The 15,800-nt window shown below is 38.3% G+C and overlaps 1 protein-coding gene across 1 annotated transcript in view; it reads left to right on the forward strand.

Moving 5' to 3' along the window:
* The window catches only part of jade3 (jade family PHD finger 3), a 53,232-nt gene extending 40,627 nt beyond the window's left edge, over positions 1-12,605 (forward strand). The window contains exons 9-12 of the mRNA XM_061888906.1: positions 1-6; positions 5,775-6,239; positions 6,304-6,421; positions 10,921-12,605. The exon at positions 1-6 is cut by the window's left edge and continues 111 nt beyond it. Coding sequence (XP_061744890.1) covers positions 1-6; positions 5,775-6,239; positions 6,304-6,421; positions 10,921-11,708 — 1,377 coding nt within the window. The 3' untranslated portion in view covers positions 11,709-12,605. The remainder of the gene's footprint in view (positions 7-5,774; positions 6,240-6,303; positions 6,422-10,920) is intronic.
* The last annotated feature ends 3,195 nt before the right edge of the window (positions 12,606-15,800 follow it).

The following is a 15,800-nucleotide window of genomic DNA, read 5'->3' on the forward strand; positions in this document are numbered from 1 at the left end:
ATCCAGGTGAGTCCAACCCCCACAGTTGCTAAAGTAAGACGCAAAAGGATGCAAACTCTACCAGGCTTGGAAACTACGCTTCAATTTCCACTGGCCTGTGTTGCAGAGTCGTTTTTAAAGATTTAAAAGTTTTAAGATACTAATTTAGTTGAAACGCTAGCATGCGAATATAAAAGATGTTCGCATACTTCCAAGATCCATCCATCCATCCATCAATTTTCTGCTGCTTATCCCTTACAGGGTCTCACCAAGTATCAAAAACCATGATTTTTAGGTTTAAAGAAAGAAAAATTGCCAAAAAGCCAGCATAAAATGTTAGCATGCCAATACAAGAGACATTAGCATGCTTACAAGATTGCACCACGTATCAAAAACCATGATTTTTAGGTTCAATTATAAAAAACTAGCCAAAAAAAGCCAGCATAAAATGTTAGCATGTCAACATACGAGATTTTAGCATACTTAAAAGATGGCGCCACTTAACAAAAAACGTGATTTTTAGGTTAAAAGATAGAAAACTAGTTAAAATGTTAGCATGCTAATACAAGAGACGTTAGCATACTTCCAAGATGGCGCCAGGTATCAAAAACCATGATTATTAGGTTCAAAGATACAAAATTAGTTGAAATATTAGCATGCTAATACAAGAGACGTTAGCATACTTCCAAGATGGTGCCAGGTATCAAAAACCATGATTTTTAGGGTCAAAGATACAAAACTAGCTAAAAAGCCAGCATAAAATGTTAGCATGTCAATATACCAGATTTTAGCTGACTAACAAGATGGCGCCACTTATCAAAGCTAGGATTAGCTAAAAAGCCAGCATAAAATGTTAGCATGCTAATACAATTTTAGGTTCAAAGATTCAAAACTAGCTAAAAAGCCAGCATAAAATGTTAGCATACTAATACAATTTTAGGTTCAAAGATACAAAACTAGCTTAAAAGCCAGCATAAAATGTTAGCATGCTAATACAATTTAAGGTACAAAGATACAAAACGTGCTAAAAAGCCAGCATAAAATTTTAACATGCTAATATTATTTTAGGTTCAAAGATACAAGACCAGCTAAAAAAGCCAGCATAAAATGTTAGCATGCTAATACAACTTTAGGTTCAAAGATGCAAAACTAGCTAAAAAGCCAGCATAAAATGTTAGCATGCTAATATAATTTTAGGTTCAAAGAAAGATACCAAATGTGCTGAAAAGCCAGCATAAAATTTTAGCATGCTAATACAATTTTAGGTTAAAAGATACAAAACTAGTTGAAAAACCAGCATAAAATGTTAGCATGCTAATACAAGAGACGTTAGCATACTTACAAGATGGCGCCACATATCAATAACCATGATTTTTCGATTTAAGGACACAAAATTAACTTAAAAGTTAGCATGGAATGTTAGCATGCTAATAAAAAGGATTGTAGCATACTTACAAGATGGCGCCATGTATCAAAATCCATAATTTTTAGTTTTGAAGATACAAAGCTAGCTAAAAAGCTAGCATGCTAATACAAGAGATGTTAGCATACCTCCAATATAAAGCCAGCTAAAAAGCTAGCATCAAATGTTTGCATGAAAAAACAAGAGTTGTTAGCATACTTCCAAGATGGCCCCATATATCAAAAACCATGATTTTTAGATTTATAGATACAAAACTAGCTAAAAAGCCAGCATAAAATGTTAGCATGCTAATACAATTTTAGGTTCAAAGATGCAAAACTACCTAAAAAGTTAGAATAAAATGTTAGCATGCTAATACAATTTTAGGTTCAAGGATACAAAACTAATTGAAAAGCCAGCATGAAATGTTAGCATGCTAATACAATTTTAGGTTCAAAGATACAAAACGTGCGAAAAAGCCAGCATAAAATGTTAGCATGCTAATACAAGTTTAGGTTAAAAAATTTAAAACTAGCTAAAAAGCCAGCATAAAATGTTAGCATGCTAATACATGTTTAGGTTAAAAAATTTAAAACTAGCTAAAAAGCTCGCATAAAACGTTAGCATGCTAATACAAGTTTAGGTTAAAAAATGTAAAAACTAGCTAAAAAGCGAGCATAAAATATTAGCATGCTAATACAATTTTAGGTTCAAAGATACAATACTAGCTGAAAAGCCAGCTTTATATTTTAGCATGCTAATACAATTTTAGGTTCAAAGATGTAAAACTAGCTTAATTAGATGTTAGCATGCTAGTACAATTTTAGGTTCAAACATGCAAAACTACCAAAAAAGTTAGAGTGAAATGTTAACATGCTAATACAATTTTTGGTTCAAAGATACAAAACTAGTTGAAAAGCCAGCATAAAATGTTGGCATGCTATTACAATTTAAGTTCAAAGATACAAATTGTGTTAAAAAGCTAGTAAATACTGTTAGCATCTTAATACAACTTACAATTTTAAGCTGAAAGATACAAATGCTAGAAAGCCCACATAAAATATTAGCATGCAAATACAATTTTTAGGTTGAAAGATGCAAAACTAGATGAAAAGCCAGAATAAAATGTTAGCATGCTAATACAATTTTAGGTTCAAAGATGAAAAACTAGCTAAAAAGTTAGAATAAAATGTTAGCATGCTAATACAATTTTAGGTTCAAAGATTGAAAACGTTAAAAAGCCAGCATAAAATGTTAGCATGCTAATGCAAATTTAGGTTTAAAGATACAAAACGTGCTAAAATGCCAGCATGAAATGTTAGCATGCTAATACAATTTTAGGCTCAAAGATGCAAAACTAGCTAAAAAGTTAGAATAAAATGTTAGCAGGCTAATACAATTTTAAGTTCAATGATACAAAAGTAGTTGAAAAGCCAACATAAATTTTTAGCATGCTAATAAAATTTTAGGTTCAAAGATGTAAAACTAGCTAAAAATGTACAATTAAATGTTAGCATTCTAATACAATTTTAGGTTCAAAGACGCAAAAATACCTAAAAAGTTAGAATAAAATGTTAGCATGCTAATACAATTTTTGGTTCAAGTATACAAAACTAGTTGAAAAGCCAGCATAAAATGTTAGCATGCTAATGCAATTTAAGTTAAAAGATACAAAATCCGTTAAGTTAGCATAAAATGTTAGCATGCTAACACAATTTACAATTTTATGTTGAAAGATACAAAACGTGCCAGAAAGCCAGCATAAAATGTTAGCATGCAAATACAATTTTAGGTTGAAAGATGCAAAACTAGCTGAAAAGCCAGCATAAAATGTTAGCATACTAATAAAATTTAAGTTTCAAAGATACAAAACGTGCTAAAAAGCCAGCATGAAATGTTAGCGTACTAATACAATTTTAGGTTCAAAGATGGAAAACTAGCTAAAAAGTTTAAATAAAATGTTAGCATGGTAATACAATTTTAGGTTTAAAGATACAAACGTGTTAAAAAGCCAGCATAAAATGTTAGCATGCTAATGCAATTTTAGGTTCAAAGATACAAAACGTGCTAAAAAGCCAGCATAAAATGTTAGCATGCTAATACAATCTCGGTTCAAAGATAAAAAACGTTCTAAAAAGCCAGCATAAAATGTTAGCATGCTAATGCAAGTTTAGATTAAAAAATGCAAAACTAGCTAAAAAAGTCAGAATAAAATGTTAGCATGGTAATAAAATTTTAGGTTCAAAATGCAAATTTAGCTAAAAAGTTAAAATAGAATGTTAGCTGGCTAACACAATTTTAGGTTGAAAGATACAAAACGTGCTAAAAAGCCAGCATAAAATGTTAGCATGCTAATACAATTTTAAATTCAAAAGATGCAAAACTAGCTAAAAAGTTAGAATAAAATGTTAGCAGGCTAATACAATTTTAGGTTGAAAGATACAAAACGTGCTAAAAAGCCAGCATAAAATGTTAGCATGCTAATGCAATCTCGGTTCAAAGATACAAAACGTTCTAAAAAGCCAGCATAAAATGTTAGCATGCAATTACAATTTTAGATTCAAAGATGCAAAACTAGCTAAAAAAAAGTTAGAATGAAATGTTAGCATGCTAATACAATCTCGGTTCAAAGATACAAAACGTTCTAAAAAGCCAGCATAAAATGTTAGCATGCAATTACAATTTTAGATTCAAAGATGCAAAACTAGCTAAAAAAAAGTTAGAATAAAATGTTAGCATGCTAATACAATTTTAGGTTCAAAGATGCAAAACTAGCTAAAAAAGTTAGAATAAAATGTTAGGCTAACACAATTTTAGGTTGAAAGATACAAAACGTGCTAAAAAGCCAGCATTAAATGTTAGCATGGTAATACAATCTCGGCTCAAAGATACAAAACGTTCTAAAAAGCCAGCATAAAATGTTAGCATGCTATTACAATTTTAGATTCAAAGATGCAAAACTAGCTAAAAAAAAGTTAGAATAAAATGTTAGCATGCTAATACAATTTTAGGTTCAAAGATGCAAAACTAGCTAAAAAGTTAGAATAAAATGTTAGCATGCTAATACAGTCTCGGTTCAAAGATACAAAACGTTCTAAAAAGCCAGCATAAAATGTTAGCATGCTATTACAATTTTAGATTCAAAAGATGCAAAACTAGCTAAAAAAGTTAGAATTAATTGTTAGCATGTTAATACAATTTTAGGTTCAAAGATGAAAAACTAGCTAAAAAGTTAGAATAAAATGTTAGCAGGCTAATACAATTTTAGGTTGAAAGATACAAAAACGTGCTAAAAAGCCAGCATTAAATGTTAGCATGGTAATACAATCTCGGCTCAAAGATACAAAACGTTCTAAAAAGCCAGCATAAAATGTTAGCATGCTATTACAATTTTAGATTCAAAGATGCAAAACTAGCTAAAAAAAAGTTAGAATAAAATGTTAGCATGCTAATACAATTTTAGGTTCAAAGATGCAAAACTAGCTAAAAAGTTAGAATAAAATGTTAGCATGCTAATACAATCTCGGTTCAAAGATACAAAACGTTCTAAAAAGCCAGCATAAAATGTTAGCATGCTATTACAATTTTAGATTCAAAAGATGCAAAACTAGCTAAAAAAGTTCGAATTAATTGTTAGCATGTTAATACAATTTTAGGTTCAAAGATGCAAAACTAGCTAAAATGTTAGCAGGCTAATACAATTTTAGGTTGAAAGATACAAAACGTGCTAAAAAGCCAGCATAAAATGTTAGCATGCTAATGCAAGTTTAGATTCAAAGATGCAAAACTAGTTTTAAAAGTTAGAAGAGAATGTTAGCTGCCTAACACAATTTTAGGTTGAAAGATACAAAAACGTGCTAAAAAGCCAGCATAAAATGTTAGCATGCTAATACAATTTTAAATTCAAAATATGCAAAACTAGCTTAAAAAGTTAGAATTAATTGTTAGCATGCTAATACAATTTTAGGTTCAAAGATGCAAAACCAGCTAAAATGTTAGCAGGCTAATACAATTTTAGGTTGAAAGATACAAAACGTGCTAAAAAGCCAGCATAAAATGTTAGCATGCTAATACAATCTCGGTTCAAAGATACAAAACGTTCTAAAAAGCCAGCATAAAATGTTAGCATGCTAATACAATTTTAAATTCAAAATATGCAAAACTAGCTTAAAAAGTTAGAATTAATTGTTAGCATGCTAATACAATTTTAGGTTCAAAGATGCAAAACCAGCTAAAATGTTAGCAGGCTAATACAATTTTAGGTTGAAAGATACAAAAGACACATAAAAAGCTAGCATCAGACGTTAGCGTATCAGAAAACCGCTCCTCTGGTTTGACTCTTATTGTGGCGGCGTCCCCACTAACCCACTTCCTGTCCCCCGGCCCCTCCCAGTGCTCGGTGAAGAACTGCACCACCCCTTTCCACGTGACCTGCGCCTTCGAGCACAGCCTGGAGATGAAGACCATCCTGGACGAGGGCGACGAGGTCAAGTTCAAGTCCTACTGCCTCAAGCACAGCAAGCCCAAGGCGGGCGAGGCGGGCCTGGGTCTGAGCCCCGCGCGGCCCAAGGCGCCCTGCGACTCGGCCAAGGTGGGCCAGCGGGCTCAGCGGCTGCAGGAGCTGGAGGAGAAGTTCTACGCCCTGGTGCAGCCGGACGAGGTGGCGCGGGCGGTGGCACTCTCGCAGCGCCTGGTGGACTTCATCTACCAGTACTGGAAGATGAAGCGCAAGAGCAACTTCAACCGGGCCCTGCTGGCGCCCAAGGAGGACGAGGAGAACCTGGTCCTGCAGCCGCACCAGGACAGCATCCACACCCGCATGCGCATGTTCATGCACCTGCGCCAGGACCTGGAGAGGGTCAGAGGCCCACTTCTGGTGCTTCTCGCACGCAGCAGCGCTCTGATTGTTGTTGCCGTTGCAGGTGAGGAACCTCTGCTACATGGTGAGTCGCCGCGAGAAGCTCAAGCTGCTGCAGAGCAAAGCCCAGGAGCAGATGTTCAACCTGCACGTCACCCTCATGAGCCAGGACCTCTCTGCGGGTGAGCTTTCATCTGGACAGTTAGCATTTTAGCATGCTGGATTTTTTTTCTCGGCTAATTTTATAAGTTATATTTTCTACTTGACGCATGCTAGCAATTTGAACACATTTTACACTTTAGACCAGTGGTTCTTAACCTTGTTGGAGGCACCGAACCCCACCGGTTTTATATAACCCTTTTTTAGTGAAAAAAAAAAAAAAAAAAAATTTTTTTAATGGACGGCGTGGCGCAGTGGGAGAGTGTCCGTGCGCAACCCGAGGGTCACTGGTTCAAATCCCACCTAGAACCAACCAACTTGTCATGTCCGTTGTGTCCTGAGCAAGACACTTCACCCTTGCTCCTGATGGGTGCTGGTTGGCGCCTTGCATGGCAGCTCCCTCCATCAGTGTGTGAATGTGTGTGTGAATGGGTAAATGTGGAAGTAGTGTCAAAGCGCTTTGAGTACCTTGAAGGTAGAAAAGCGCTATACAAGTACAACCCATTTATTATTTATTTATTTAATTCATCATCATTTTTCATCATCATTTATTTTTATTCCTTTCATGAAAATGCATATTTACAAGCCACGTACAATTGACACTGTCATTGTTTTTTTTTTTGTTTTTCTTTCTTATACATTTCCATGATCAGAAAGGAGCAGATGGAAGAATTATATTCTTATATTTATCTGCCCCTTTTTTAACACAAATTACGGTATTTTATCCATCCATTTTCTACCGCTTATTCCCTTTTTGGGGTCACGGGGGGCGCTGGCGCCTATCTCAGCTACAATCGGGCGGAAGGCGGGGTACATCCTGGACAAGTCGCCACCTCATCACAGGGCCAACACAGATAGACAGACAACATTCACACTCACATTCACACACTAGGGCCAATTTAGTGTTGCCAATCAACCTATCCCCAGGTGCATGTCTTTGGAAGTGGGAGGAAGCCGGAGTACCCGGAGGGAACCCACGCATTCACGGGGAGAACATGCAAACTCCACACAGAAAGATCCCGAGCCTGGATTTGAACCCAGGACTGCAGGACCTTCGTATTGTGAGGCAGACGCACTAACCCCTCTGCCACCGTGAAGCCCTTACGGTATTTTAGATGAATTATAACCGTTCCCTCCACCAACACCCAAACTCCAACATACTTTTCCATTTTCCTTTAAGCACTTTCACAATGACACCATCCATCCATCCATCCATCATCCTCCGCTTATCCGAGGTCGGGTCGCGGGGGCAGCAGCCTAAGCAGGGAAGCCCAGACTTCCCTCTCCCCAGCCACTTCGTCTAGCTCTTCCCGGGGGATCCCGAGGCGTTCCCAGGCCAGCCGGGAGACATAGTCTTCCCAACGTGTCCTGGGTCTTCCCCGTGGCCTCCTACCGGTTGGACGTGCCCTAAACACCTCCCTAGGGAGGCGTTCGGGTGGCATCCTGACCAGATGCCTGAACCACCTCATCTGGCTCCTCTCCATGTGGAGGAGCAGCGGCTTTACTTTGAGTTCCTCCCGGATGGCAGAGCTTCTCACCCTATCTCTAAGGGAGAGACCTGGAAACTCATTTGGGCCGCTTGTACCCGTGATCTTATCCTTTCGGTCATGACCCAAAGCTCATGACCATAGGTGAGGATGGGAACGTAGATCGACCGGTAAATTGAGAGCTTTGCCTTCCGGCTCAGCTCCTTCTTCACCACAACGGATCGATACAACGTCCGCATTACTGAAGACGCCGCACCGATCCGCCTGTCGATCTCACGATCCACTCTTCCCCCACTCGTGAACAAGACTCCTAGGTAGTGAAGTGAAGTGAATTATATTTATATAGCGCTTTTCTCTAGTGACTCAAAGCGCTTTACATAGTCAAACCCAATATCTGAGTTACATTTAAACCAGTGTGGGTGGCACTGGGAGCAGGTGGGTAAAGTGTCTTGCCCAAGGACACAACGGCAATGACTAGGATGGCGGAAGCGGGAATCGAACCTGCAACCCTCAAGTTGCTGGCACGGCCGCTCTACCAACCGAGCTATACCGTACTTGAACTCCTCCACTTGGGGCAGGGTCTCCTCCCCAACCCGGAGATGGCACTCCACCCTTTTCCGGGCGAGAACCATGGACTCGGACTTGGAGGTGCTGATTCTCTTTACGGTCGCTTCACATCGCTTCACAATGACACGTCAATCAATCATCAATCAATGTTTACTTATATAGCCCTAAATCACTAGTGTCTCAAAGGGCTGCACAAACCACTACGACATCCTCGGTAGGCCCACATAAGGGCAAGGAAAAACTCACACCTAGTGGGACGTCGGTGACAATGATGACTATGAGAACCTTGGAGAGGAGGAAAGCAATGGATGTCGAGCGGGTCTAACATGATACTGTGAAAGTTCAATCCACAATGGATACAACACAGTCGCGAGAGTCCAGTCCAAAGAGGATCCAAGACACAGCAGCGAGAGTCCCGTTCACAGCGGAGCCAGCAGGAAACCATCCCAAGCGTAGGCGGACCAGCAGCGCAGAGATGTCCCCAGCCGATACACAGGCGAGCAGTACATGGCCACCGGATCGGACCGGACCCCCTCCACACGGGAGAGTGGGACATAGAGGAAAAAGAAAAGAAACGGCAGATCAACTGGTCTAAAAAGGGAGTCTATTTAAAGGCTAGAGTATACAAATGAGTTTTAAGGTGAGACTTAAATGCTTCTACTGAGGTGGCATCTCGAACTGTTACCGGGAGGGCATTCCAGAGTACTGGAGCCCGAACGGAAAACGCTCTATAGCCCGCAGACTTTTTTTGGGCTTTGGGAATCACTAATAAGCCGGAGTCCTTTGAACGCAGATATCTTGCCGGGACATATGGTACAATACAATCGGCAAGATAGGATGGAGCTAGACCGTGTAGTATTTTATACGTAAGTAGTAAAACCTTAAAGTCACATCTTAAGTGCACAGGAAGCCACGTCCAATCTAAATCCAAACTCAGTTTGATATAATTTCAGTTTTCTCTTTTTATAACTTTTTTCTAAATACAAATATATTCTTACAGCTTTTTAAGTCTTTGTTTAGAGAATTCCATGCTTTCACGCCAACAACAGACAAGCACATTTGTTTCAAATTTCTTCGCGCTCTTCCGTGGTTCTCATCTTCAGATGTGAACACAAATAACTTTTGTATGTCCTTCGGAAGAACTTTATTTCTCGCTTTGAGCATCATTAATAGTGTATTCAATTCTACAATGTCTTTTAGTTTTAGTAATCCTGACCTAATGAAGAGTGGATTTGTGTGGTCTCTATATCCTACTTTAAAAATGATTCGAATTGCTCTTTTCTCTGAAAGAAATCCAGGCATTATGTTGCTATGATATGTATTTCCCCATATTTCTGCACAATAATTGAAATTAATTCAAGACAAAGTTTTATGTTTTTGGCGGGGGTGCCCACACTTTTTCTGCAGGCGAGCTACTTTTCAATTGACCAACTCGAGGGGATCTACCTCATTTATATATATCATTTATATTTATTTATTTATGAAAGAGACATTTTTGTAAACAAGTTAAATGTGTTTAATGATAATACAAGCATGTGTAACACATATAGATGTCTTTCTTTCACAAAGACAAGAATATAAGTTGGTGTATTACCTGATTCTGATGACTTGCATTGATTGGAATCAGACAGTAATGATGATAACGCCCACATTTTCAAATGGAGGAGAAAAAAAGTTGTCCTTTCTGTACAATACCACATGAAAGTGGTTGGTTTTTGGCATCTAATTCATCCAGCTTCCATACACTTTACAAGAAAAACATTGGCGGCAAATTCCGTAGCTTGCTTGATTGACATTCACGGCACCCGAGGGTCTTGTGAGATGACGCTGGCTGCTGCCAGTTCATTATTATGAAAAAATGACAGAGAGGAAGGCGAGAAACACTTTTTATTTCAACAGACTTTCGCGCCGTCCCTTCCGTCAAAACTCTAAAGGCCGACTGCACATTTCCTATCTTCACAATAAAAGCCCTGCTTCATGCTGCCTGCGCTAACAAAATAAGAGTCTCGGAAAAGCGATCCCTCAGAAAGCTGGCGTGCACAAGACTCTTAACTAAACAATATTAACCCCTTAAGGCCCAAGCTGTTTACATACCCTTTTTTTATTTCTCTTTGCTATTTGGGGTTATTGGACCTTAATTAGAATAAAAAACTAAAAAACATCCTTTGATATGATGTATTTAGTCCATAAGTACACAAGCGTGTACTTCATGTTATTTTAATTCTTATTTTTACACTTTTTTCCCCCCAAATTCTATTGTATGTTATACTATTCTGACACCACCAGATGGCAGTATAAGTGTCCACATATGTGGCCATGAGACCCCAATTCAGTAGTGTACACAATTTTAGAAATAAGAGCTAAAAGGTGCTGTCCACGTGTCTTTAGAGCTTTTAATGGTGTCAAATCTAAATAATGATCATGATCTATGCTTTATTGCTGCTGAAGTTGTGTCTGTGTCCCCCAAGGCGTGGCGGCGTCCGGCCCAGGGGAGAGTTTCCTGTTCCGGCCGCCTCCCAGGATCACCTTGAAGCTAAAGATGCCCAAGTCCTCGGCTTTGCCCGCCTCCAAGTCCGCCAACGGGCCTCTGTGCCCGGACAACAGCGTAAACGTGGCGGAGCGCCCCAGCGAGGGCTTGGGCCAGGGCAAGCCGCAGCTACACGGACACGCCCACAGGGAGGAGCGGGCCAACGGGCGCATGGCGGGCCCGGCGTCGGGCGTCAAGCCGACGGGGAAGCCGCTGACGCTGCACGCCGCGCTCCACGGCCACTCCTCCAACGGCAGATCCGACCAGGAGCGAGCGAACGCCAACGGCGTCTCGGAGAAGGCGGTGGCCCAGAAGGACAGCTCGTGCCAGACCCCCGCTGAGCCGGGCGCTCCCAAGCAGACTTTGGACAAAGGCGCTTTCGGCAAGTCTGCCATGGAGCATTTCGGCAGGTCCTTCAAGGAGGCCACCATGAACTTGGTCCGCACCACGGAGGACCTGCGGGCCTCGGACAAGCTGAACCGGAAGGAGAGACTTTGGCCCAAGGCCGTGTCCGAACACCAGGCCAACAACACGCGCCTGTGCCACGACAGCGACGGCTACTGCCCGGACCTGGAGCTCAGCGACTCAGAGCCCGAGGCCAAGGGCAGGCACCGCCGCCGCCAGGCCGGCCAGCCGCCGCCGCCACCACCGGATACGGCGAGGAGGAGAGGGGGTGGCCCGAAGGGCGCCGGGCGCGGCAAGCAGACCCTAGGCCGCGTGCAAAGGTGACGGCAGATTTTTGTACTTTGCACAACTTTCTACACAACAGTCACATGGGACTGTGGCCTCCGTTTGTACTTGGCACAACTATCTACATAACACTCAAATTGGACTGTGGCCTCCGTTGGTACTTGGCGCAACTATCTACACAACAGTCACACGGGACTGTGGCCTCGGTTTATACTTGGCGCAACTATCTACACAACAGTCACACGGGACTGTGGCCTCGGTTTATACTTGGCGCAACTATCTACACAACAGTCACACGGGACTGTGGCCTCGGTTTATACTTGGCGCAACTATCTACACAACAGTCACACTGGACTGTGGCCTCCGTTTTTACTTGGCACAACTATCTACACAACAGTCGCAGGGGACTGTGGCCTCTGTTTGTACTTGGCGCAACTATCTACACAACAGTCACACGGGACTGTGGCCTCTGTTTGTACTTGGCACAACTATCTACACAACAGTCACACGGGACTGTGGCCTCTGTTTGTACTTGGCGCAACTATCTACACAACAGTCACACGGGACTGTGGCCTCTGTTTGTACTTGGCGCAACTATCTACACAACAGTCACACGGGACTGTGGCCTCGGTTTATACTTGGCGCAACTATCTACACAACAGTCACACTGGACTGTGGCCTCTGTTTGTACTTGGCGCAACTATCTACACAACAGTCACACGGGACTGTGGCCTCCGGTTCACCTGTCATCCTGTTCTAGAAGCTGCCTTTTAGAAAACCGTATGAACGTGGCTGGTCAGTTTCTTGTCGCCAAAGCGACAGCAAATCCTTGACTGTTTATGGGAACACTAAGACGTGGTCAGACCTGGTCCTGTGTGCGAGGACCATCTTCACACGTTGGCTGCCTTGACTTTTGATAATAAACCAGCAACTGTTTGCATGTTTTATTCTTTACATCCCACCCTCGTGCATTCCAAAAACACTTTCACAATAAAACTTAAGTGCAATAAAAGCGCAAACAGGGTAAATTTTACGAAAAATTTTGCAATTTTACCATTTAAAACTCATTGCATAAAAAAATAATAATGACTCTAAACAAATGTTATAAATTAATGACATATATATAAGGCTCTGATTACTTCACATCAAATATATTATTATGTGTTTGCCATAAAGTTATATTTGACAAAAAGTGCATAAAACAGAATAATTTGTTTTAGGTCCAAAGATACAAAACTAGCTAAAATGTTAGCAAAACAATGTTAGCATAAAATATTAGCATTCAAATATTAGAGAGATTGACATACTTCCAAGATAGTGCTACATATTAAAAACCATGGTTTTTACATTTAAGGATACAAAGCTATTAAAAAAATGTTAGCATGCTAATATAACAGATGTTAGCATACTTCCAAGATGGCTGCAAGTATCAAAATCTATGATTTTTAGGTCCAAATATACAAAATTAGCTAAAAAAAAAAAAAAAAAAAAATTAAATGTTAGCATGCTAATGTAAGAGACGCTATCATACTTCCTAGCTGGCGCCATGTATGAAAATCTATTTTTAGGTTCAAAGATACAAAACTAGCTAAAAAAAAACCAGCATAAAATGTTAGCATGCTAATACAAGAGACGCTAGCATACTTCCTAGATGGTGCTGTCACGCCAAATCACAATAAAACTTAAGTGCAATAAAAGCGCAAACGGTAAATTTTACGAAAAATTTTGCAATTTTACCTTTTAAAACTCATTGCATAAAAAAATAACAATGACTAAACAAATGTTATAAATTAATGACATATATATAAGGCTCTAATTACTTCACATCAAATATATTATTATGTGTTTGCCATAAAGATATCTGACAAAAAGTGCATAAAACAGAATAATTTGTTTTAGGTCCAAAGATACAAAACTAGCTAAAATGTTAGCATAAAATATTAGCATTCAAATATAAGAGAGATTGACATACTTCCAAGATGGTGCTACATATTAAAAACCATGTTTTTTAGATTTAAGGATACATATCTATTAAAAAAATGTTAGCATGCTAATATAACAGATGTTAGCATACTTCCAAGATGGCTGCAAGTATCAAAATCTATGATTTTTAGGTCCAAATATACAAAATTAGCTAAAAAAAAATTAAATGTTAGCATGCTAATATAAGAGACGCTATCATACTTCCTAGCTGGCGCCATGTATGAAAATCTATTTTTAGGTTCAAAGATACAAAACTAGCTAAAAAAAAAACCAGCATAAAATGTTAGCATGCTAATACAAGAGACGCTAGCATACTTCCTAGATGGTGCTGTCACGCCAAATCACAATAAAACTTAAGTGCAATAAAAGCGCAAACGGTAAATTTTACGAAAAATTTTGCAATTTTACCTTTTAAAACTCATTGCATAAAAAAATAATGACTAAACAAATGTTATAAATTAATGACATATATATATATATAAGGCTCTGATTACTTTATATCAAATATATTATGTGTTTGCCATAAAGTTATATTTGACAAAAAGTGCATAAAACAGAATAATTTGTTTTAGGTCCAAAGATACAAAACTAGCTAAAATGTTAGCAAAACAGTGTTAGCATAAAATATTAGCATTCAAATATAAGAGAGATTGACATACTTCCAAGATGGTGCTACATATTAAAAACCATGGTTTTTAGATTTAAGGATACAAAGCTATTAAAAAATGTTAGCATGCTAATATAACAGATGTTAGCATACTTCCAAGATGGCTGCAAGTATCAAAATCTATGATTTTTAGGTCCAAAGATACAAAATTAGCTAAAAAAAAAAAAAAGCATTAAATGTTAGCATGCTAATATAAGAGACGCTATCATACTTCTTAGCTGGCGCCATGTATGAAAATCTATTTTTAGGTTCAAAGATACAAAACTAGCTAAAAAAAAACAGCATAAAATGTTAGCAGACTAATACAAGAGACGCTAGCATACTTCCTAGATGGTGCTGTCACGCCAAATCACAATAAAACTTAAGTGCAATAAAAGCGCAAACAGGGTAAATTTTACAAAAAATTTTGCAATTTTACCATTTAAAACTCATTGCATAAAAAAATAATAATGACTCTAAACAAATGTTATAAATTCATGACATATATATAAGGCTCTGATTACTTCACATCAAATATATTATGTGTTTACCATAAAGTTATATTTGACAAAAAGTGCGTAAAACAGAATAATTTGTTTTAGGTCCAAAGATACAAAACTAGCTAAAATTTTAGCATAAAATATTAGCATTCAAATAAGAGAGATTGACATACTTCCAAGATGGTGCTACATATTAAAAACCATGGTTTTTAGATTTAAGGATACAAAGCTATTAAAAAATGTTAGCATGCTAATATAACAGATGTTAGCATACTTCCAAGATGGCTGCAAGTATCAAAATCTATGATTTTTAGGTCCAAAGATACAAAATTAGCAAAAAAAAAAACATTAAATGTTAGCATGCTAATATAAGAGACGTTATCATACTTCCTAGCTGGCGCCATGTATGAAAATCTATTTTTAGGTTCAAAGATACAAAACTAGCTAAAAAAAAACAGCATAAAATGTTAGCATGCTAATACAAGAGACGCTAGCATACTTCCAGATGGTGCTGTCACACCAAATCACAATAAAACTTAAGTGCAATAAAAGCGCAAACGGTAAATTTTACAAACATTTTTTCAATTTTACCATTTAAAACTCATTGCATAAAAAAATAATAATGACTCTAAACAAATGTTATAAATGAATGACATATATAAGGCTCTGATTACTTCACATCAAATATATTATGTGTTTGCCATAAAGTTATATTTGACAAAAAGTGCATAAAACAGAATAATTTGTTTTAGGTCCAAAGATACAAAACTAACTAAAATGTTAGCATAAAATATTAGCATTCAAATATAAGAGAGATTGACATACTTCCAAGATGGTGCTACATATTAAAAACCATGTTTTTTACATTTAAGGATACAAAGCTATTAAAAAAATGTTAGCATGCTAATATAACAGATGTTAGCATACTTCCAAGATGGCTGCAAGTATCACAATCTATGATTTTTAGGTCCAAAGATACAAAATTAGCTAAAAAAAAAAAAA

Source organism: Nerophis ophidion, linkage group LG26, assembly GCF_033978795.1.
Source record: "Nerophis ophidion isolate RoL-2023_Sa linkage group LG26, RoL_Noph_v1.0, whole genome shotgun sequence".
NCBI classification, from domain to species: domain Eukaryota; kingdom Metazoa; phylum Chordata; class Actinopteri; order Syngnathiformes; family Syngnathidae; genus Nerophis; species Nerophis ophidion.